A 25983-nucleotide genomic window follows, 5' to 3' on the forward strand; every position below is an offset into this window, starting at 1 on the left:
TGATGGCGCATTTTACCAACGCGGAATACGCCGACATGCACTTGATGTACGGACGAGCCGAGGAAGAGGAGATGAAGCCCGACGATTGTACCAAGAAACTTTCCCTAACAGAAGACTACCGAATAGACGAACCTTCGAAAGTGTGGACCGGCGTTTACGAGAAACTGGTCAACTTCAACCCTCTCGAGAAGGAGTGCGAGACGTTCCACTCGACGTAGAAGAACAGGTAATTATTTGAATTCTCTGTTTGCGCGATGTAGTTTATAACAGTGTTTTCATTGAAAAAACCATCGGGAATGTTTCAGGTACTGACAATTTTCGATGATGACCCCAGCAGAAGTACCCGTCAAGCTGGACGACAGCTGGGTGTAAATCACGTGATGGTCTGGAGAATTCTTCATGGTCATCGTTGTCACCCTTACCACTTACAGAAAGTTCAAGCCTTAAGCGAAGCTGACTATCCACACCGCCGCAACTACTGTCAGTGGATTGTGGACAGAGTGCAAGAAGATCCGCAGTTCCCAATTGTCATCTTAGCATGCGATGAGGCCAATTTCTCGCGAGATGGTATTATCAACTTAGACAATACCCATCAATGGAGCCAAAACCACCCTCACGGAACTGTGGTCGCAGCTCACCAAGAAAGATTCAGCATAAACGCCTGCTGTGGCATTGTTGGAGACAACTCAGTGGGACCCTATTTCCTTCCGCCAAGATTGAATGGATAGTCGTACCTGGAATTTCTGCAACGAGCCCTACCAGAGCTTCTGGAAGATGTTCCGTTAGCGACTAGACAGTGGATGTGGTTCTTGCACGATTGGGCGCCACCACATTTCAGCCGTGCCGTGAGAGACCACCTCGATGCGACATTTCCTTTAAGGTGGATAGGACGAGGAGGAATTATTCCATGGCCAGCATGATCTCCCGATTTGAACGCTTGTGACTTCTATCTTTGGGGACATCTGAAAGACGTAGTTTATAAAACAGAGGTCAGAGATGTCGGCGACTTGCGCCAGCGTATTATCGATGCGTGTGAGACAATTCGAAACACACCAGACATCTGGGAAAACGTTCGTCAATCATTTGTACGACGTTGTCGTTTGTGCATTAGAGTTCAATTATTATTTTTATTATTATGTCAGGAATTGAATGGTGTTGCCCGATTTCACTTACGACGAGTAGTTTTTTCTCTAGACCCAAGTATATAAGAAACGGTCGAAATGCGATCTTTTCCCAAGTTCGAAGCGAAAATCGGGCTTTAAAAAGCATTTTAGGCCAATGCTACACAAGAGAGACAGAGAGTGTAGGATAAACAGTCAAGCAGGGAGAGGGGGTTTGTAGAAGGCAGGAGTGGAGGGTAAGAATAAACAAACCGTACGTTTTCTTTTAATCAAAAGTAGCATAAGAACCAAAAGTGTTTCAGAACGGTATAGAAGTTAATGAGAGTTTGTCGCAAAGTAAAAAGGGAAACGAAGGGGGGGAATACTTCCTAAAAATCGAGGTACTCCAGCGCCGCCGAGTGAGGCGTTTTAGAACGTATGTCTACGGGCGAGTAATTCGAAGAGAGAAAATCGCGCCAGACTATAGACCAAATATAATGTTGCTAGTACTATTCTATTTATAGGTTATGTAGTTATAGTGTGACAAGCTCTCACTTTTGAATCTTGTGCTACTTTTGTTTAATGTAATAAACGTAGACAATTTCAGTTGTTTTGAAGTTTTAGTTATTAATTGCGTAAAAGTAATACTCACATATTTAAAAAACCTAGAAATTTATAAAAAAAACGTCAAGTAAAAAAATATCTCGATGTGGTTCCATATCAGGTTTTAAGAAGTAATATGACCCGTATCACCATAATATAATTCATAACTTTACCATTTTACCATCCAAGCTACACGCCATTTACCATTTTATATCTTAAAGTTGCGAAGATGCGGTGCATCTTAGACTATTTTATTTCAAAAACACCAAAACGAAAATGCGCACGTCCTCGGCTTCAAGCGGGTTTTTGGCTTATACACTTTTTCCAATATTTTTTAAAAATAAAAATTATGTAGTCGAGAGTATTGTTCAATTTTAAGAGCTCTATTCTAATTCTGAACAATTTATCACTATGCGCTCTCACTATTTTCGAATTTGGACTCCAAATAAAGGTGAGGTGACCCCTATAGTCAATCTGCGAGCTCCAAACTAAAGAGTAAAATTGGCTGCATTCGTTTCTTTTCAAATCAAAATCTCCGATTTCTTTAGCTATTGGAAAGGAAAGCAATTACTAAAATGAGATGGTTTCCGAATCGATATAGTTGAACAAATAGTCAAAGAACGATTTGGACACCTTTCTTAGTTCCTAGAAATAAATTTTCACTATTGTTAACAATAAATGAAGTTTTACCTTTAACTGTGAGGTTTCTTTATTTTTATCACGAAAGTACTCAATTCCCTTTCTTCCGTGAGTTCACGCTTTAATCAAGGGTGTAGTCGTGTTAACGTAGAACATTTGGGCGCAATTATATCACATTATTGATTTCCTGAAAATATTATTAACTTTACAATTGGCGATCGTACACCAGTGTCGGCCCATTCACCGGTACAAAGAAGGAAACAATAGCACGCCGAAAAGCGAGAGCAGCTTGGTTTTTCTTTCGAGAATGATATGGCAAACAATTAATCACATATTATCTGTTAACCCAAATACTTTCCTGGTTTTTGTGGGAGCCTTTGGTTGACCGATCACACACATCTAAGGGACTTTACGAGCTCTCTTACTGCTCGTCATATTGACCCGGGAAGCCGTGCTCAGGAGTACAAACGGTGCCTGATCACTTATTTCAAGATTATTATTTTTTTCGCTTGGGAACTCATCTTTTTGGGTTTGACTTTAATTGTACGTAATTTTTAACATCGCTACTAGCTATTTAGTCGAATAGCTGACACACTTTACGCCCTTAGCAAGTACCAAAGAACTTATAGTCCATTCAGCGACAAAATGCAGTCATACAGGAGTTTGATTTTCATTGATTCCAGTTTTAATGATTCTACGTAACGACCTCGTACACTGCAGAAACAAACAAAGATGAATCTCATCCCTGGAGTTTTCGGCAAGCTGCTTTGAAACACGTTGGAAAATATCAAATTATGCTTTGAAATTCAAAAAAATTCTCAAATAAAATAAAAATTCTAAAGACTACAGTCACAATGAATCAGCCTCCCACAAATAATGAATTTATCGATAAATATTTCTTACTTAAAATACAATAGGTATAGAGATCGGCGTTTGAATAAGAAATTATCCAATTACTTATTTTTATTCATAACCGACAATTAACCAAAAATATCAGAAAAAAAACGCTTTTTGCATGTTATATCGTTGTTTATTCGTATAAAATGTTCGTAAATACTGTTTACCAAAGTTTTTATTATTAATCGAAATTTTGCAGGTTAATTTATTTGTTCCGCCGATCTCTATAGGTATTTCTATAATTTACAGGATATATTTTTGCTCCGACTGGTAATTTTTCTCAAAACCTAAAAGAATTAGAGTTACGAAATTTTTAGGGTATGATGTCTAGTATGGGAACGCGTAAAATCAAAATTTCCCGAAAAATTGGGAAAAACATTAGGTTTTTGAAATATTTATTTTTTGGCGGGAAGAAGCTAGACAAAACATTCCAATGAGAAAGTTGTAGATCACTGTCGATAATCTACAAAGAAAAAAAATTGATTGTAAAAGACCAATTGTTCATGAAAATACGAGGTGATGAAACAAAGCAAGATGTCCATATGGGGCAATATCCAGTTTTGTGCGCAAATTTAAAAAAAAGTCTCAAGGGTTTATTTTTAAGTTTATTCGTACAATAATATCATAACATTTAAATGTTAGGTTCAATGATTTTATCAGAAGTGAGAAGTGTGCAGGCTGCAATAATTCGTTGTTGTTAATCATCTATGCTCGCAACGGGCGTCTCGTAATCTCTTTCTTTGATGAAACCCCATAAGTGAAAGTCCATCGGCGTTAGGTCTGGAGAAGCTGGAGGCCATCGAACGTGACGTTTACTACCAATCGAAAGTTGAGGGAACTCGTTGTTAAGATTATGCAGAACGCATCGAGGTTGATGGGGTGGTGCATCGTCATGTTGGTTCCATAGTTGTCTGTAAGTTTCCAGCTGAATTTCGTCGAACGCGTCCGCTACTTCGTTCTCCAAGAGTGACAAGTAATTATGTCCATTAAGACGACTGGAAAGGATAAATGGGCCGATAACTCGATCTCCGACGAAACCCGCCCAACCCTTCAGTCGAATTTGTTCCTGATGATGGTAAAGGAAACCCCAGTGATGATTTTCATCATTGGGGTATTTTTGGCGGTTAAGAGGTCCATTACTTTTAAAGGATCACTCGTCTGTTACTAAAAGATGAGTGATAAAATATGGGCCATCATCAGACATGCTAATTAGCAGAAATAATATCATCGTTCCATATCTGCTTCGTGCAGAGCTATAAGTGGAGGATAGCCACCTCTGACGCATGCTCGATGGTACGCGGCAAAGTAGGTTAGAACGATTTCTTCCATGTTGAGGGTTTGACGACCTTGTCCGCGGAGTGGTTAGCACTTTCACCTCACAGCCAGAGGAGCCGGGTTCGATCCCAGCTTGCGTAACTGGCTGAAAATTCGGAAAAACTCCTTCCGCGTTGAGGGTGCAAGTTCTCTCCTCATTGGGTTTAGGTGTTTTCCCCTGAGCTCTTCGGTTTCCCCTTCCGTAAAAACTTATTGAGGTTTGCGGTAATAGTTAGTGTATAGAGCTGTTCGCTCGCGTGGCATGCTGGGCTGGCCACCCTCCTACGCATTGTAACCCGGCCACCTGAATTAATACCTTTAAAAGTTGCTCGATGACTTACGCTTAGCTTATTATTACTGAAAAAATGAAAGAAATTCAGCTTAAGCGGAAGCGTATATTAATAGTTTATAAAATTTTACATTTGGGTTCTTATTTAAATGTAAAGAGAGTTCACGTTCAATTTAAATTATTGCGTAGAAGAAATTCAAAAGTGGTGGCTCGTTTATTGAATAAAAACAAAACCGGTATTTGAACCAAGGCCCTCTGGCTTGGCAGGCGAGTGTTCTACAAAAGAACCACCGACACAGACTGCGTTACAATGATATTTAGAAAAACAGCTTTGGCGAAAGTCCGTTTTACTTTGCGCTTTGATCACCGTATTAACATCCATTTATTCTATAAAACTAATTAATTGAACTAAAATTACAATCAATTAATCATTTCAGTATAAATACGGTCATGGCTGTTGAAAATTTGTCGGCGCGCCGCCGCCGATGGCTCTACAAATGACAAAGACTATATATACGCTTCGCTTAATAGACAGGCGTGTTCTAAGGCTCGACGTGCATACCGATTGTGGCTCCATCTCGACGCTGGTCAGAATTTTCCCCTAGCTTGAGCTGTGTTACTAGTGGCGCCTCTAGCCGCGGGTCAAAATATTACCCCAGCTTTTACAGTGCTACAGAGGTGTTAACAGGTTTTTCCTAGGAACTTGCCTGTCTAGAAAGCGAAGCGTATATATAGTCTTTGACAAATGAGACACGCCGCCGCTGATCATTTTTACATCGGTATCGGACTCTATTGGGAACAGTTGCTATAGTGGATTTAATATTTGCTAGTGCTATGGGCGAGGTTACGTCGCGGGATGAGGTTAGTGGGAAGGTCAATTATTATTCGGCCAGCGTCTGCCAATATTTTTGGGCAGAAACGATAAAAATTAAAATATAACCAGATTTTTCAAAAGTTTTATAACAAAAATTAAAATTACATGGCTGTTTTTTTACATTTTTAGATAATTTTATGAATAGTTATTGGTTTATTTTGTAGTACGTAGAAATATAAGTTGTTTATTTTAATAATTTAAACACAACTGTCAAAGAATAACGTTCAGAACTATTGCGGGGGATTTCGCTGCCTAATGAAGTTTTCCGAATAATATTGATATATTATTTAGCAATGGGAATAATTCTGGAATATTTCAGATGTATTGAACGATTTTGAAGTCGTAGCTGATATTTAAAGTTTAACACTATCATATATTACAATCATATTCTATTAATAAATTTTGTGCAATTTAAGTAAATTCCTCGAATAAAATATAACAATTATGAAATAACTCACACGAAGTATTTTAGAATAAATATTAGTTGTACTATCATTTTTACATTGTAAAATAAACTGGTAATGAAAACGAAACTTTTTAAATATATGTGGTTTTTAATATGAAATTTAACAATGGAAATATATAATATTAATCAATAATAGCAAACAATAAAATTATTTTCAGAATTTAATTAACATAAAAGAGTTTTGAAACGTTTAAGAGGAAGAAAACACCCTGACTATTAAACCGTATTCGAATTATGCATGTTTCTCGCTATATTTACCTTAATTAGGTAGCTACAAAAGTCTGATAAGACTTCTTACGAATGAATAGCTGTGGTTTCCATATAACCTTGATTTGAAATTAAGTTGCTTAATTTTAATTCTATGTAAGGTTTTTTTGGACAGCAAACTTCCGACATTGTAAATCGGCGGGTTTATAGAAGTCTACCCGCTAGTTTCCCTCTCGCATTTTTCAAGGCCGTTCGCGCCGCGCTTACAATGTATGACCAGAAGTAAGAATAAGTGTGACACACAACGTGTAACCATAAGTAACAAATAAATGTGATACTCAACGTCTGACCAGAATTAACAAATAAGTGTGACCGCAGGAGTAACAAATAAGTAAAAGTGCAAATAAGTATGACCGTGGATATATATTGGTTATGTCACCGGCGTTGCAGGTTGCTGTAAATAGCTCAAACAAACTTAACACATCAGGAGGATTGTGTGTATTCTGAGCGTCGTACGTCTTGTTTCAATAGTGTCGCTAGTGTCGAAATAAAAAAGACGGTACTTAGAGATACCCTTCGCGTGGATTAAATCTTTTGTTAATTGGTCAATAGCATAGATTACCATAAGTATAAACAATATTTTAACATGGGATATATAATTTAGGCTAAAGTCCACTTAATAGAATATATATCTATAGTTTATTGTTATACATACATTGTGGGTACAAGAGATCATAGGCTAAGTCAGAGCTTGACTTTTAAGCCACAACACAGACAGTATACCGGTACAATTTGTTGGTTTAAATAAGTAATAAAAAAATAAAAAATAAAAAAATAAAAATAAAAACATATCAAACAAAAAACAAAAAAAGAAAAGTAATAGTGTTAGAGAAACCAAAAAAGGAGAGAGAAAAGAGATCATGAGAATTATTTGATTTTCTCTTTTTACATTTTTGAGAATATATTTGGTTCTCGATTTTTTATTACAAAGTCCCGTGCCATTTTTTTAAATTTGTGTAGATTTGGGAGTTCCACTAGATTCATTGAATTAAATAAATTAATACCTCAATAAAAAAAATATCCAGTTTTATATTTGTACGACATTGGGTGTTATTTAATAATCTATGGTTACGAAAACTATAGTCAGTGTTCATATTATATTCGAATACGTTGAAGAGGTGGTGCATTATAGATTTGAATATAAATAATAACATATTATAGGAATATATTTGATCGACATTCAGGAGATTTAGTTTTTGAAATATAACTGCAGTGTCGGCTAGGTATGGGGCATTATCTAGAATTCGAATTGCTTTTTTGGAGTAGAATTAGCCGGTTTATATTTTGGTGAGACGTATTTCCCCAGAGAAAGATACAATATGAGAGATGACTATAAATAAAAGAAAAATACAATTGACGGATAATATTAAAAATAAAAATCTCTCGGTTGCGTCTTAGAAGATGTATGCTAAAAGATATTTTTCTCGCTATTGAGTTAATATGTGTATTCCAGGTCAGATGTTTGTCTATCCACAAGCCAAGGTATCTAACTTCTTTCACTTCCTTTAAATTAGCTCCATCCACATTAATATTATATATATTTTTGTCTAATGGCTTATTTTTAGTTGTTATCACCATATATACAGTTTTCTCTTTGTTAATAACCAATAGATTTGAGTTAAACCAATTACTGATATGCAACATTTTGATATTTGTTTTTAATAATAATAATAATCAGCTAGGCTAATACCCAAGGCACCACCTCAGGCAACATTTCCAAATTTTTATTTGAGTATATGTGGAGGGTGTCGTCTGCATAGAATGTTAAATGGTTATCAATGTCAAGATATGCTAAGTCGTTCAAAAAGAGATTAAATATTAACGGCGATAATATCGAACCTTGAGGTAGCCCACAGGATACATAATTTTTATCTGAATAATTTGCTTTAACTTTAGTTTGAGTTGTCCTCTTTGTAAGGTAGCATTTCATCCATTCTAGAGCTACTCCACGTACACCCATCAGATTTAATTTATAAAGTAATAGTTCATGGTTTACATAATCGAAAGCTTTTTTGAGATCTATAAAAACAGCTAATACGTATTTTCACACATCGACTGCCTCAACCACTTCGCTAAACACCTTACCCAAAGCAAAATCTACCCCGCAGTTGTCCCGAAATCCGTATTGTTTTTCAGATATAAGATTAAATTTATTAACAAAGCTATTTAATCGTATGTAAAAGCTTTTATCGAAGATCTTCGCAAAAATAGATAGCAGAGAGATAGGTCGGTAATTAGCGGGTTCGGAAATATCACCCTTTATAAAAATGGGGATAATTATGGCATTTTTTAGAATATTTGGGTACCGGCCATTTTTAAAAGATAAGTTGATTAAGAATAATAGAGGGCCTAAAATATTGTGAGCTACTTGTTTAATGATTTTGGGTGATATACCATCGAACCCCGGAGCAGAGTCGTTTTTAAGGTTTTTAATGATTGATATTAATTCTGTTTCGTTTATATCTAAAAGAAACATCGATTTTAAGTTCCTTTTTACATGTGTGCATGAACCAGTATAGTCAATTACGTTATTAAAATTAGTGGGTGCACTAAAAAAGTCATTGAAGCAGTTCGGGGAAATAGAGGTATTTTGATCAGTTTTTTTTATATTTCGGCCTAGGATTTTATTAATAGTTTTCCAAAGGACTTTAGTGTTTTTAGATTCCAATAGTTGTGTTTTATAGAAATAATTCCTAGCATTTCTAATCTGGTTATTTAACTTATTTCTATGATTTTTATATCGTATCTCATTTTCAGTATTGGGATATATTTTAAAGGTTTTATAATATTTATTTTTTAATTTAATTGATTCCTTAATGTCTTTATTGAACCAGCAGTGTGAGTCTTTTGAAAAGACATTTATGGTGGGAAAACATATATTATATAGTTCGATGAATTTGCCAAAAAATAGTTAAACGCAGTGTCCAGTTCAACCTGTTGGTATAACTCGTCCCAACTTGTATTTTTTAATAAGTTTTTAAATCTATTGATGTTATTTTTTGTATAGCTCCTTGTTTGGAATTTGGATTTGACGGCAATCGGAGTCTTGATATTAAAGTTTATTACCGAGTGATCAGTAATGTCCCAATCGCTTATTACTTTAATGTCACTAATGTCGGGAATATTGGAGAAGCAAACATCAAGCAGCGAGCCTGATATTCTAGTTGCGTGGCACACATGTTGAGTTAAGTTAAATGAGTTAGTTAAATCAGTAAGTTTTTTAACCTCATTGAGGTTTTTTAAGAGATTTATGTCTATATCTCCTAGCATAATTTTTTTGCTATCTACCTTCCCCAGTACGGTGATAGTTTTTTCAAGAGTTGTCATAAATTCGTTTACTGAGGTGTCGGGGGATCTATATATAACACATAAATAAAAATCTTCGATTTTTATGGAATATATTTGAACGATATCACTGTTACTGTTTGCTAATTTAAGATTATTTTTTACATAGAAACCAATTACCCCGCCACCTCGAGTAGTACGACCCTGACCGTAAAATTTATATACGTCGAGATAGTCGTAGCTCCCATCATTAAACCAGGTTTCAATTAATGCAAAAATGTGTACTTCTTAATTTAAGTTTCTTAAACAATTAGCATATAAATTCGCGAAATTAGCATTTGCGCTTCTAATGTTATAAGTTGTCTAACTGTAGTACTCTACAATAGCTCACCGACGACGTTATCATTTGGATATTTTTAATTTTACCTCCCTTTGCCATAAATAGATGTCACCACGCTCTCCAGTAAATTCGCGTTTTTAATAGAGTCGGATAAATACATGGCCATCTATAATGACATATACAGTTGGCCGCCACTTGCTTAATTTTGTACATGCCTAGTTGTCTGGGGCACAGTTGTTGCGCTCAATGTCCGGCACTCAGGCAGGCCCAAGATCGAATCTCGGTGCTGGCAGTACGTGTTTTTCGGATTTTTATTACATAAATATATAAAGGGCCACACGAAAGTTAAAATATTCGTTTTTTAAGAGTGTAATTCCACATCGAAAGACTACCACATAGTTTTAAATATTAATCTTAAGCAAAACTAAGATTGAAGTTAATTAAAATTTAGTTTATCTATACAATAATATTATAATTGTATAATTATAGTTATTTAGTAAAGTATAGTTTTAGTTTGATTCGCATTTGACAGGTGACTCTTTTCTTGGAAAAGTTGATTTTTAAATAAATGAAGTCCTACCCGATGACACTAATATATTTAATAGTAAAACAATTAAAATACCCAAAGCAATTAATAAAATTTGAAGTTTCTTTTAATGCCAAATGTTTCCTAAGTTCATATTTTCTACAGGAATCATATCTGTAAATAACGTTATAAATAATTCTAGGTAATAATTTGGTTAAATATTATTTCTTTTCTACCAAAAAATAACGGCAATGGCGCAATTTAGTAAAGATGGGACTTTTAAAAATAATTATATTATTATAATAACTAAATTCATTCATTGGTTATAAATTTTATAAAGAAAAATAATATTAAATCAAATTAATTACGTTTTAATAATCAGCTAGGCTAATCACCCAAGGTACCACCTTAGACCTAAGTCATCCAGCGACTTTTCAAGCCTCGAATTCAGGTGGCCGGGTTACAATGCGTAGGAGGGTGGTGGCATGAGTCGTCTGTGGTGAAAACAGTAATTTGAATACCATGTCTGTGCATAAGTGTCATAACAAGAATTGTATGACACGTGATATTATATCAACATTATTCGAGCACTCTTCACGACTCGTTGCTAGTGTGGAACTGAATATATCGAATGTTCGACTTGTTCTTTCGTAGAAGGTACAGAATGAGCTTAATTTTAAAATTGAAAAGCTTAAAAAATGGAGAAAACAGGGCAAAATCGGCAGCCACAGTAAGTTCTTTTCTCAAATTTTCCCCATTAAAGGTAAATTCCATTCTCTATCACAGTTTTACACAGAGCTCGGGGTTTGGATAAGAAATATCCGTTTTATTTATTTGTATCCCTAACCAAAAATTATCTAAATGAAAAGTTATTTTTTGCATAATAAATCGTTTTATAACCACAAATAATATCCACATGTACAGTTTAACAGTGTTATGCACATACATACGTCAGAAGGCATTTCTCGCATTGCATTGGATTGACACTTGAGGTATTCCGAGTTATCCGTTGACTTCTCATTTGTGTAATCTTAAAAATTTTGAGAAATTATAATTGAATATTTTAATATCATTTAGGAAAATATCAGAATAAGAATTTTCATTTTATTTTTTTATCGTTATTAATATTTTATTGGGCGGGGGAGGGGGCGCCCCACTGGCAACTTTTTGGGACCTTTAACATACGATACGATACCATTTATATTTTCGTATTATTATCATTTCAGCGCTTTATAAATACTTATCTCGTAAAACTAGCAAAGCTTATATCCAATGCACCCTCTACCTTAGGCCCAAGTCAACGCGTGACCTTTTATGTCACTTATTCAAGTGGCCGGATTACAATGCGTAGGGAAGTGGTGGAAAGCCTTTCATTCCAACAGCCACGTCGACTTCCTATTACGGATAAAATTATATAAGTCAGCTGACAACAAGTTCATTATATCTTGTTGACCTACTTTTTTCGAAGAAACTTCTACTTCTACGTTTAATATTTAAGTTTTTTAAACTAAGTTACCAAAAAACACAGTGATGTATATAATGTTTCTATTTAAATTAATACGTAAATGTTTCTCAACGATCATAAGTGCGATTAAGTCTGTGTCTGTGGCAGTCGTCGGGAGTGGCTGGGGTTAGGTAAGATAATCTAGATAAACAGCGCCACTTCTTTAATAGAACACGTCTTATGATATTATATTTAACAGAATAATTGATGTTTAAGTTTTCGTAGTAAAAATAATATATCTGATTTCGAGTACCACAAAGCTAACGATAAATCATCTCCTTAACATTTCCCTCGGTAATTAAAAAATTAAAAATTCATAATTGTAATTTAAAAGTTTATTATTAACAATTTTTACTAATAAGTTAATTAATTATTTATAATTAATAAAAAAATAAACAAATTATCTACTAAAAATGTTTTCCTCGGTATGCATTTTCACAAATTTAATACATAGCTTTAACCAAAAAGAGAAACAATTGGACTTAATGAAATTGTTTACCGGCATTTCTATGTACATGACCTCTTTCAGACATCTCCTTTTTGATTGCCACTAGCGTAAATTCTAATAAAAACAAAGAAGCCTATTTCGACCACAATGAAACCAATCCTTAACATCCTGCTTGATATAAGGATTACAACAAGCAACCTTGCTGGAACTATCTTTAAATATTACTCGTTACCGGGAAAGCACCTAGTGGCAAAAGGCACGTTTCGAGTTGACAAATGTTTGAACAATGAGAAATTAATCACGCTATAAAGACAACTGATTTAACTGACGTTCAAAACAATACCAAAAGGCCACATTTCCAAAAGAATTGTATAATTGATATCAGCTGTACTATAAGGTTTAATTAATGACTGTGAGCCGAATATTACGCCAAAGTCGCAGCCAGCTTTTGGTAGGAAATAAATACTTTTTGTCAATTCAAGAAATAATAAAATGTATATCCGTGAACAAATAGACTTGGATTCGCGTGAAAATCTGCCGAAAATCACTTAAAACCAAACGAGTTGGCCAACTCTTTATCGTGGTAGTTCAATACTAGACAGATAATTTAATTTGCACCTAATTACGACAAAAATACCATATCAGTTTTAATTGTAAATCTTTTTAAATGTACAAAAGTTGGAAAATTAAATAACAATATCTGAGGGACAGATGAAATATTCCATTCAATGTAACGCTCGAAAAACTTTTTTTTAAATTATGTTTTCTAGAAAGTTGAAATTTTTATGGTATGTCTCGAAAATTTAATATTGGGCCCTTGTCTTTAGCAAAATAGTCACATAATCAAACTTAAAATCTTCCAAAACGTATCTCTATTTATGCTAGGAGTTATTAAGACTACTATTACAGGTCAATCCAAATTTTTATCTTAAATTACCTTCATTTTTCTTACGTTTCACACAGACCGATTTTCCACTATTTTCCTAAAAGCTGTCTCTCAAAATTTCCATTTCATTTTCTTCAGAAATCTGAAGAAATATTTTCCCAATATATTCCAAAGCAATCGCTCTTAAAAACTAAAGTTTTTTTTTAATGTTTTACTGTAAACCCAAGCCACGTAGCTTACAAAGCCAAAGATATATTGTATGATCCACGTGGGGAAGTGAGGCTACAGTTGGTCACATAAACAGTTTCAGGGACAAATTTGCTAAATTACGTCCGTCGGTACTTCGTCATCATTTTGTTTTAGTATTTGTGATCTTTAACAAAAATGTCTGAGCTATACAGGGTTTTTCAAAAGGTTTGGCAAATATTTTGAGCAGCTGTAGGGGTGAATTGAGAAGTATGCCTGTATTTCCCCCATTTTCCTACCATGAGTTCAAAGAGCGCGAGAGAGCTTCAAAGTGTGGCCTACTAGCCCCTGGAAGTAGGCATTTATAAAAGTCCGTGAGACGGGGATGCGCCGGTTCGGGTATCTTCTCTGGTAGAGACGTTGAGCAGCCAAAGCATTGCCATCCGCTACTCCATACACGAAATCAATAGCTGCCAGTTCTTCCGAAGTGAACTCCATTGTTGCAGTTTGAAAGTGATGAGTAATCGCGGTCCATCACGACTTTAAATACTGTTTAAGTTTACTTTTTTACCTCGACTTGTTTTCAAAGTCCTTTCTTACCTATCCCACGAACCCAAACCTTAATGATCGCATCTAACTGCTGCTTGTATTTCCACTTGTTGCAGCCTACTTACAAGTAGGCCACACTTTGAAGATCTCTGGCGATCTTTTAGAACATCGTAGGAAAATGGGGAAAAAAGGCATACTTCTATAACTATAATAATAACTATAATAATCAGCTAGGCTAATACCCAACGCACCATCTTAGGCATAAGTCATCAAGCGACTTTTGAAGCCATTAATTCAGGTGGCCGGGTTACAATGCGTAGGAGGGTGGTGGCAAGCCCTTCATGCCACGCGAGCCAACAGCTCCCTACACTCACTATTACCGTTAACCTCTACACCCCTACAACTTTTTAAAATCGTTGCATAACCTTTTGAGAACCCTGTAGACCAACTGATATTCGTTCGATGAAACTTTCAAAAAGTTATCCAGATGTCGCTTATTGTTAAAATTCGACGGATGAAATCTAAGAACAGTTCAAACTTTGGGGAAAGGAGTAAATTAATATTCAATCAAAGGGAAATTGTACCACTGTCTTCAGATACGCTTTCGGTGCTTCATTTTAAATAAGTTGAGCACGGAAATTAGCGATTTTTCCGGAAATTCCCGAGTTTATTAAAAGTTCACACGCCGATGGCATCAAAGCATTCAGTCATTTATCTTTAAACGTCCAGATGACTGTGTTGCAATATAAAACCGGAAAGGAAAAGTAGTTAAATGTGTTATGTTTATTTCTAGAATTACTACAATTTTTCGTTGCTTTTTTAATATTTACTTTTATACCGATCAGCAGCCATTCCTTACAAATGTATGTGCTAACGTTTTGGTAAACTATCCCAGAAACTGTTCAAGAGGTCACATTGGAGTTCAAATGAAGTCGACCCAAGCACTCAAATTGTAAGGCCAGACAAGCTTCGGTTTTACAGTCAAAATGTTCTAGGGAAGTAAGGCTTAATTTCAAAAAGTGACGCTATATTAAGTATAAATGTGATAGTTAACCGACTGTGTAAAATTTAGTATTTACTCAAAACTGACAATATTGATTGAATAGCATATTCAGCGGTTTCATTGCCTTCTTATTGAGTACCCTGCCTCTTGCTTTCAATTGTTATGGACCCTTTCCCATGTTGGTGTCATCCACAATGATGCTGTTGAGGCAGAGGCTCGGGTGACCCTGTCTGATCTAACGGCTCCCCTTTATTCCCCGCTGTCTGATAAGTCACACATTTGTTGCCGGTGTTTAGGCACATTGTTAAAAATGTGGCCACGTGATTGGATCACCTCTTCGACTAGTCGTTTTTTGTTTTCGATCCAACCTCAACCAGCTCACTCAATGGTGCGGGGCTGTCAATTAGGGCGGTTCAGGGAGCGTCTTTTGTCCTTGGCCCGGGTGCATGGGTCACTTTCGTTCTGCCTCTGATTGTGCGCTGTGTCGTGTCACATTATTTGCCGTTTTGCCCTGGAGCCATTGTCGTTACAGTTTCCACAATTCGTCGAGAGCCCTCCGTATGCCTCTTGATGTTGTCTCTACATTGTCTTCTTTACTCGCTTTTTCGTTTTCCCCCAAAGAACGTCCTTGGCCGGCAGATGTTCGTTTTTTGGTGGCGCTTCTGGCAGTGTTACCCGGTTTTAGTTTAGCTGTAGTTTTAAACTCTTATTTTTGTTGCTTGTTTTTACTAATCATGTTGTCGTTCTTTTTACTTGTTCTTTTTTATCTTTTAATTTGGTGCTGGGTGTATAAGGCCTTTGGCCGACCCCATAAGTTGTTATCAAAATATTCGCCCCAATATTCGCAAAAGGCAATACCATTATTTAGTGTTGTCAGATTTTATAAAATTTTTCCTTTCCAACAAAACATCTGGATTAAATTATGTCTTCCTATTTAGTTCACAGATACGCAGACCAAAATATAATAAATCTTAATAAAACTCCTATTGTTTATTAGCAATAGTGTATTCGGAAAGCTGGTCTGTTTTGGTTGTCGTAAACGGCAGATAAATAGATTGTGTTTAAGGGTTATTTATTTCATATTGTTAGTAAATGTCGGTAATTTCCACTCAGAGGTCATTGTCCTGGCAGCGAGTACTATTTAAAGTTGGCTCCTGCCAATTGTTTGGTCGAAATCGCTTCCGTCGTTCAGGATGATTACAGCTAGTTCTTTCGTTATCTTCCTTTCTTTCGTAGTTATGATTATTTACGTTAGCGGCAACGACGAAGAAGACATCATAAAGCAGTACATAGATATGCAGGAAACAAATTGCGGTAAGTGTTTCGCATTATTTGGTTTAAGTAAAACATAGACCCATTTGGAAACACATCAAGTGAAAATTATTATTTTTTAATGTTTTATAATTTGTATTTATTAATATTTATTAATAATTAGTTTATTTATTTATATTTATTAATAATTAGTTTATTTATTTATATTTATTAATAATTAATTTATTCATTAATTAATAACGAATTCATAGATCACTACCGATAGAAAATTTAGGAGGTGTATTAAACGTTACTTTTGTATAGTAGAAATCAGTGGCTCCTTTAACTATTAACATCATGTAAAGTTATCATTTATGAAAATACGGGCAACTGTAATGAATAGTTTAGCGACGGTGAGATAACCGGGTGTCATTGTTATACGACCAAGAATAGAGTAATATTGGTTACGATAGTACAGAGAGTTTTTAGCGGAAACAATTCAGAATGTATTTGATTTTTAAATTTTTCACACCGCGTTACAAAAAATTGAATAATTGTTTTCCTGAAAATAGCACCAGCTAGTGTTAAAAACCGTTACAGTTCACCTTTAAAGGCTTAATACAGCGACCATTTTGGATAAAAGGAGGAATTATATGTAGTATTTATTTCAAATGAAATAAGAACAAAGCTTCGCAATTAGTAGTATTACTTTTAGTAGGATAAACCAAATCTTTTAACCGATAATTGAATGTGCATGAGTTCTTCGCACGCCTTTTTATTATATCATGGTAAGAATGATGTGACCTATTTTTGCTTCCGAATTTGATTTGGTCGGCTTACGTCATTCTCTGATTAAAACAGGTTCTGACAAAATAGATTAAAAATAGATAACCTTCATAAGCGAGATACATATTCGTACCCAATGCATAGACGTTTCGTTTAAATTAGTCACCTCAGTCCCAAGATATGGACCCAAATGTATAAACTGGATCTATGCCTAGATAGATTTTAAATTCCAATCTATTGATGTATTATTTGCACGGGTCGCTTTGTGACAAGATGGGAAATTGGCACACATAAATTGAGATACTAGGCTTCAAAAGTCGCTTGATGACTTAGGCCTAAGGTGGTGCCTTGGGTATTAGCCTATAGCTGATTATTTTTAATTAATGCTGCCCAACCAAATGTTTGAAGATACTTTGTTTCGGAAATTTGGTAGCGAATCGAGAATGTGAACCGTTTTTAAAAAATAAAGTAATACGTGTCAAGTTTTGTTTTCGCCCCTCAGGCCAATATGCCGAAGTACCACGTTGGTTACCTTAATAAAGCTTAGTTTCCCCTGAATGTTGGACTCCTGTTACTTTTTCGCCTTGAATTTAATATCTGAAATCAAGTCTAATACAAACTAATTTTTTTTAAACTGTATTAAAATGAGATGAAGCAGCTTTATTAACTATCTGCAGATATGACTGGCTCGCAATAATCTGGAAAAATATAAAAATATAAATGCTCTCGATTTCTTAATTCAGGGTACGAACTTATCATATTTCAGTGTAACGTTACGCTAGGTAATATTTTTATAAAGTCCTTTTTCCATAAAATAATGTAACACTTATAACGCATTTAAAAATTACAAATAGGTTCGCGCATCATTTTTCTAAAGTCTGTAGCAAATTCCTGTTTGACTTACTAAATAAAAAAAAAACTGATTAATAAAATTTCAAAATAAGGCTGATCTCATCTGATTAGATTACTTAAAGGAAGGTGGAATCATTTTATTTCCATGGTATCTTTTCGAAACACTATTATTTCAATCAGCTAGAAATTATCACACATGACACGATATTTGCACGAGAAGAAATATCAGAAAATATATATTTGCAAAATATCAATATGATAAATCTTACTTTTAAAACTATCTTATGAGCAATTTTTGGGTGCGCGTTACGCGAAACAATTATTATTTCATCATAACGGACAAACTCCGAGAAAAAAAATAAAATAGTATATTCTTAAAACTGCCTATGATTCTAATTAAGCATTTTTTTAATATGGGATATTTTTTAATGATAAAATTAATGTAATTACAGAATACACAAACGATAAGTCAAAGAATAACACGCAATTTCTCGAGTGTAAATCCGAGGTCATTAAAGATTTCAAGTATAATGTAAGTTTCATTGTTTTATTTTCTGTTATTCTTTCGGGTAACGCCATTGTAAAAACGAATGTTTACAAATAAAATTGAACAACATGTGTATTTAGAGGGATTGGCAAGCCCGAATTGGATAAATTAAGTAGTGTTAAATTGTAAAGAGGAATAGTGTAAATTTCGAATCAACTAAACACTTAATACCGAATTTTATTATGTCAATTCAGTAATTATCATTCTTCAAAAAATTATCAAGTACGTCTATGATGAATTAAATTACATAAAATTTATTAATACAAGATTAAAAGTCTCGGAGTTGGACTTTATCTGTCCAGGGCGAGGGGCTGATCACTCCCCGTAATCGGTGTACAAGCCTGTAGCTTTGACTGCACTAAAATGATTACGTAAGTGAGTACAGATTTAGCACTACCAAAGTCTGTACTCATTTTCATATGTGTGTAATCGGTGTACAAATTTTCAGAGAGTGGTTAGCCCCTCGGGCCAGGGTAACGTATTTGCGCGTTACTTTTCAACTAAACGTCACATAGTAGTTCATACAGTAGTAAAGTAAGAAAGCGTTTTAATAATTTAATTCTTTATTAATAACGAGACTGCGGGTGGGTTTATCGGCGATTTGGTTCAAACTCAGGAGATAAAACTCCTAACTTAAATTTTCTAAAGGGGAAAGTTATACTATTCGCTTTATTATTCCCATGGCAACTCAAAACGTTGAAAGAAACCGTTTTTTTCTCTAAGAGAGTAAATTAACATAAATATTCGAATCATTTAGGTTATTTGTAACCAAATTTGGTTAAGCATTTTGGGTAGATTTATATTAACTTGGATAAAATCCTATAATTTGTGGTAACTGCAATTCAAAATATAAAAATTTATATTTATAAAAATTCAAACATTTTGGACAATTGTTTTCAGATAAACGCATAAATATCAAAGAAAACCGAAAAATTTTAAATGAATATAAAAAATTACAATAAATAAATAAATTCATGTAACTACATGTAATTACTTGCAAATTCATTTGTTTAAACTCCAGTGATTGGGCTCCGTTAAATTGTGTAATATTTCTAAAAATTGGGTAAATACATTCAATTATTTTGTATCAATTGAAACTGCATCTTAACCAATTTATTGTCCTTAATTTTTATTATAAACTTTGGTCCTAGTTAAATTTTAATCAGAGTTTGAATATGTTGTCCTTGTTGAATCATAACCCTATCAAAAATTTCAAGGACAAATTTAAATTTTCAATTTCACATGAAGCCAGTGAAAGTGCACTACTCGTCATAATTTAGCTTATTAACAGTTGCTTCTACCAAAATGAAACTTAAATTTCTTAATTAATAGTTAAATTGTCATTTTTAAACGAAAACTCGAAATCCTCCCGCTCTTTCTCGATGTTAAAGAACATTAGTAATTTTTTAGTTAAAAAAGAATTTGCTCTTATGTGTTTCAATAATTTAAACAAAATTGGATCAAAGGTCAGTTCTCATTTGAGTAGTACTAGTTAAGTAGTTAACCTTCATAAATTGGAATTTCATTAACTTCGCCAAAATTATTTTCGAAACCTTTTTCTTTAAATCCTTCCCGTGACAAAGGTTTAAGAGCGGAGCGGTTAAAGATTGTTCGAAACTTCAATTTAACACTAAAAATTATATTACTTCCTAAAAGAAACCAACATTTAACTCGATTAATCTCCTCAACAAAAGCGATGAATATATTATTAAGAACAATTGATTTTTGAAATAGCTTATATCTAAATTGTATCCAGAAATTATTCGACTCTCGTGTGTGCCAATTTGGATCAAATAATAATTAAATTAAATTTTGGAATCCCATTTTAGTGAGGGTTTATTCGAACGAACTGTAAAAACTTGAATTTCTAACTAGTGACCAAATACAAAATAGTGGTTTTCATGGAAATCAAATATCTATACACCTATACTTCCCACCATTTTTAGTAATAACACAATTTATTCCAATTTACATAATTTAATTTTAACCAAAGATATTTAATATCATTTATACCTGATAAAGCAAATGTTACTTATTTTACTCAAACTCACTGAAATTTTCAATGTCAAAATTTTCTTTTTCATGGACAAAATTTACTTTTTTGGCAAAATTTACCTTTTCTTGACAAAATTTCCTTTTTTGACCAAATTTACTTTTTCTTGACCAAATTTAACTTTTCTTGACAAAATTTACTTTTCTTGACAAAATTTACTTTATTGACAAAATTTACTTTTTCTTGACAAAATTGATTAAAAAAAGTAAAAGTTTCTCAAAATTATCTTAAATTATTAAATTTATTTATTCGAATTACCCTAAGAGGGCTTTATTTTACCGAAAATTCTTAAATTTACTCTTATTTTAGGTTCACCTTAGTTTGTCCAAAATTACTTAAAATATTCCAATATTGCCTAGGTACTCACATTTGTATCTTATTTATAATAAATTATTTCATATTTATTTATTATAATTTATTTCTTATTTATTTATTATAATTTATTTCTTATTTATTTATTATAATTTATTTCTTATTTATTTATTATAATTTATTTCTTATTTATTTATTATAATTTATTTCTTATTTATTTATTTTAATTTATTCATTTTAATTTATTTACTCGAATATTCATAAAGGTTTAGGTATTAATTTTATCTTTCAATTATTCTTACTTCTGTTTTAAATTATCTACTTTCACTACAGACGTCTCAAGCTATAAACCAATGCAGAAGCAAAAATTTTTTTGGCGCAATTGGGGAAATGAATTACAAAGGATTTCAATTAGTTTGCATGCACGTTAAAAATCGCAATTCCAAAAATAGAGTAAGTATATCTATCATGTTATTTATAAAATAAGGTAATTGCCTAAAAGAAACCAACATTTATCTCTCTAAATCTCCTCAAAAAAGTGTTGAATATATTACGAAGAACAATTGACTTTGGAAATTGTTACTTGAGTTGTAAAATTTTGAGTTGTTTAATAGGATTGAATTTTTAAAAGGATTGAATTTTGAGTTGTTTAAAAGGATTGAATTGATATTGGCACTAATATATCCGTGATTTAACATCAAATAAAGTCATAATAGATCCTATCTATTAATTGAAACAATATTTTAAATGTTTTCAATATCTTTCTTGGGTATTTGTACTGAGTAGTATTGCATGTTTGGAGCACGATATATCTTTTATTAATTCTACTTTTAACAATATTTACCCATTTTTTAATTACTAAGCACTTAATCATGGGCTTACTTTACAGACCCTTACTTTTATGCATTTCAACAATCCTCGAATTTTTGAAATGATCGTATAACCCTTCTCTTACGCGTGACGAGGTGCGATTTTTTACTACTAACCTTTTAAGCGGTATGCGGCTCCTTCCATTTCAACCCGACCACTTGGGGGAGTTCGCCATCAAACGCCGAGTTGAGTTTTTAAAATTATTTTCCCTCCTGGGTTTTTTACTTCATGTAACCGGTGGATTAAGCCAGTTAAAACCATTAATAGAAAATGTTCAATTTGCCTATATCTAGCCCTCATTGCTCAAATTGGCCGGTTTCAAAATTACATTTTTGCGATTGACAGTACCTTTACATTGTGAGGTAAAGGCTATAGCAGACTTATTTAGCCGCTTTTATACAATAACATGGCGGCGTATTTTCACGGGCAAAATTAATTTGAAGATCACCCAATTGCTTATATCTAACTTTCATTACTTCGACAAAAAGTGAAGGTTAAGTTTTAGATTATTCAATATTTCTAATTCATTTCCCAATTTTTTTAATAAAAAAAATGAATTTTAACCTTGGATTTTATTCGGTTTGTAAATCCGATTTTAACCAGGGTGGTTTAAACCAATCTGGCTGGCTCTTACAACCCTGTATAGTACGGTTTGATTTCACCTTAATTCTTTGGTAAATATATCTATTTTAACAAGTTATTTTACTAAACATTGCTTTACCAATGTTAGTTTTTTATTGTTAATTACGTCGAGGACTACGTTTTGAAGAAAATGAATCATTTCTGAGGCAAACCGAGAGTGTGTAGCAATTTTAACTTCACTTCAAGCGAACCAATGTTCTAATCAATTTATAGATGGAGAAAGACGCGTCCAAGACGTTTTTTGACTGTTTGTACAAGGAAATCGACAAGCAAACCGATGGAGAGGCTAATGGAGCCCTTGACAATAGCATCGAGGCCCTTAAAGTAAGTCTTTGCTTTACAAAGTTTTAACTACAGGCTTCCATATTCCCCATCTAAGATATTAATACCTGAAACGGCAGAGCTGTTTTAGATTTTGCAAAAGTTTAACGGCCGGCACAGCCGAAATATAAGTTTTACATTGATCAGGCTCGAGTAACCCGGATTGAAAAGGGCGAGTATTCGATGTTGATAGGGTTCGTCGAGAAATCGACATCAACGCCATTATAAGTAGTTGGTGACATATCTTTTGGAACTGTAGTTATTATATTTTACTTTGTGATCGAAAGTTACAGCCTCGCGGGGCTTAGCTGACGGAATTTCGGTGTTCCTAATTTCCATGACCAAACAGCGCAAGGTGGGTCCCATAACATCCATTTATTTAAAAATGATTTGAAAGTTTTTAGTTTCTGGGACAGTCAGCTGGATTCAAAAACACGATTTCCTCACTTCAACTTCAGAGCGGTAGCCTAATCGCTATCGCCTACTGAGTATAAACTATTACTTTAAGTCCCTAGCCCTTTGCGTATATCTTTTCGGTTTCTTACGTATAGTCTAGTTTGGCGTGAGTGTGAGCTATTTTACTGCGTTTCCTCAATAGATTTTATTAGAAAACTAGAACCTGCTCTTCTAGCTTAAAGCAGTAACTGGGACCTCATTGCGAGTGATCTAGCCAAGATCACACCACAGGGAAATTCTAATAACACATTCGGCTTCCTGACAATTCAAACATTTGACTGATCAACAAATTAGGCGATTATCCGTTAATTTTAAGACGAAAACATCAAAAGACACCAACGTAATTTCTAATTTCCTCTTAGCCTCTGAGTGGGGAAATAGAATATAAGTTGACCTACTGTTGGTGTTGTTTGGTGAGCCATCTATATTTAGTTAGCAGTAATAATAAGGTTTCCACAATTTGCTTACATCAGTTACGTATTTTTTCGACTGCAATATAAAAAAATATTAGTAGATGATTACGTGTGTTGAAAATGAAATATGATTTATCTAGAGTTAAATTATCTCTAAACCAGAATAGATGCAACTAAACGTGGGGGTAAACTAGACAAAGGCAGTGAGCAGCCAGCAGAAAATTCAAAGAATGACCCTCCTTTGTTTAAACTTAATTTGGTCTATTATTAATGCTTAGTAATTGAACAAAACAACGTCAGTTTAGGTATTTGTAATTTTATCTGAAGAGTCAAATTTGCGTTTAGGTGACTTATTTTAAACTTAAAATCGACGTACTACAAATGTTTGTAATTTTTCAAGAACCATCAAATACGACGCGATACCAGCGTACTAAAATGCATTAGAGTAGGCGTAGATAGCACCAGCTCCGCTAATTAACTTGAGCTTTGAAAGGATGTCAACCACGTCTACAACACCAAACGAATGTTCGGCTATAACAATAGCTTACCGCAATATATAAATTTCGATGTGAAACTATAAAGATTCGATTCAATGTATAATTGTACATCTATTACCCAGTTGACCTTCACCGATGGCCGCCTTGTTCTCTTTTCACCTTAGGGTTCATAAACCGACTTCAGGGGTCCCATTAAGTTAATGGTAACCTTTTTAACATTCTAAAAAGGGGTCAAAATTGACACAATGTACACCTATGAATAAACTGTTACCGCCACACGGTCTAACAAAAGACTGCCATTATAGCAAATAATTGCAAGAGTGGAATTTACACCTGTTGCATGTGTACCAATGGACATTGCTTCAAGTTTCCGGAAAGAAACGTGAAAAATAGGGGAAAATATGACTATTGAGTTTGTATTTTCCGGTCCTCATCAAACCTACGTATTAGATCGAGCGTCGTTGCCTATTCCCAGCTTTTATCGCTAAAACTATTTAAAAGTTTCAGTATTAAAGATCATTTAAAATCAAAGAACAGGTAATATTTCGTAAAAGGCAACAACAAATTTTTCAATTTCAATGAATACTTAATTAAAGCTAAATATTTGAACATCATACCGTAAAATAGAAATGTTGAGAGTCAAATTGAATTTGGACCTTACAGTTTGCTTATCTCACTAATTTGAAAAAAAAAACCGGAAACAATAATAATGTTTCACATAAGATCTACTTGAAATAAATTATTGTAAATGTTTAATTTTTGCTATTCGAAAAATTGTAGCTGGAAATAACAGCTAGAATCTAGATTCAAATTAATCTTTAATTTACATTTAGTTTAAACACTATGAAACTGTTTGCCACTTTTAAAACTTATTTATAGAGTGAAAAAACTAAACATGCATTTTTACGAAAAGTTTGTAAGCGAGGCTGTTTACATAAGATATGTAATGCTCAAAAACATCAATTTAAGTTCAATCAACTAGTACAACCAGTGTAGCGAGGATTTTCTCTGGACTAGCTAATGTTTTAAAATTAATTAATTCGTTTTTATTTTAACCAAAATTTAAGCAACAAGAAAATTTATTAGATTATTAGTAATTTTAGTAGTGACACCATGATTTTTTTTTTGGTATTGGTTAAGTAATTAAGGGCCACATATTTTTAATTAATGGCCCCTTACAAAGTTTTTAAGCTCTTTTTTTATTTCATAATTCTTGACAAATATGATGATAAGTCCTCGAAATTTCAAAATGTATACTACATAATAAATTTAAATAATAATTTGAGTGCAGTGAGAATTGTTCAACAAAATAAGAACAATCCGAACAATAATCTGATGTTTTGAATTATTTTCCAGTTTTGTATTGACTATTTTCCGCCGAAATAACAATTGATCGATTTGGAAATCTGAATGGCATTTTATGATTCAAAGGAAACAACCAAAGATTTAAAAATAAATGTATTCCATATTGTCATAATTTAAATAAAATTCAATTTAAAAATGAATGGTTATTTAATCTGAATTAAATCCTTAAAAAATATTTGATATTATTTACCATTTATCTTAACATAATCCCCCTTACAGGAGCACTATTTCACTTGATAATATTACGTCACTGAAATTTTGAAAAGTTCTAGTTAATGAGAAAGGAACCACCTATGGACTTCATTGTAAAGGATGATGAAATTGGCGAATAAGTAGATTAGTCCATTATGAAAAGGGATAATAAAGCTAAACCCTAAACAAATTTGAAGAAATTTAAAAACTTACAAATAGCTTGTACCGATAGGTCTTAGAGCAAACAAAA

General features: G+C 33.5%; 1 protein-coding gene across 2 annotated transcripts in view; it reads left to right on the forward strand.

Moving 5' to 3' along the window:
• The window catches only part of LOC149933703 (uncharacterized), a 120563-nt gene extending 94942 nt beyond the window's left edge, over positions 1-25621 (forward strand). Inside the window, exons 2-6 of one of the 2 annotated variants that reach the window (XM_090155865.1) lie at positions 16413-16490; positions 18518-18597; positions 21311-21430; positions 22703-22813; positions 25533-25621. In XM_090155865.1, the coding sequence (XP_090011991.1) occupies positions 16413-16490; positions 18518-18597; positions 21311-21430; positions 22703-22813; positions 25533-25562 (419 nt within the window). In that variant the 3' untranslated portion in view covers positions 25563-25621. Of the gene's footprint in view, positions 1-16367; positions 16491-18517; positions 18598-21310; positions 21431-22702; positions 22814-25532 lie in introns of those variants that run through there. The other variant, XM_090155864.1, reaches the window with a different exon arrangement.
• Positions 25622-25983: the final 362 nt, after the last annotated feature.

Source organism: Leiobunum rupestre, chromosome 8, assembly GCF_980474605.1.
Source record: "Leiobunum rupestre chromosome 8, qqLeiRupe1.1.hap1, whole genome shotgun sequence".
NCBI classification, from domain to species: domain Eukaryota; kingdom Metazoa; phylum Arthropoda; class Arachnida; order Opiliones; family Sclerosomatidae; genus Leiobunum; species Leiobunum rupestre.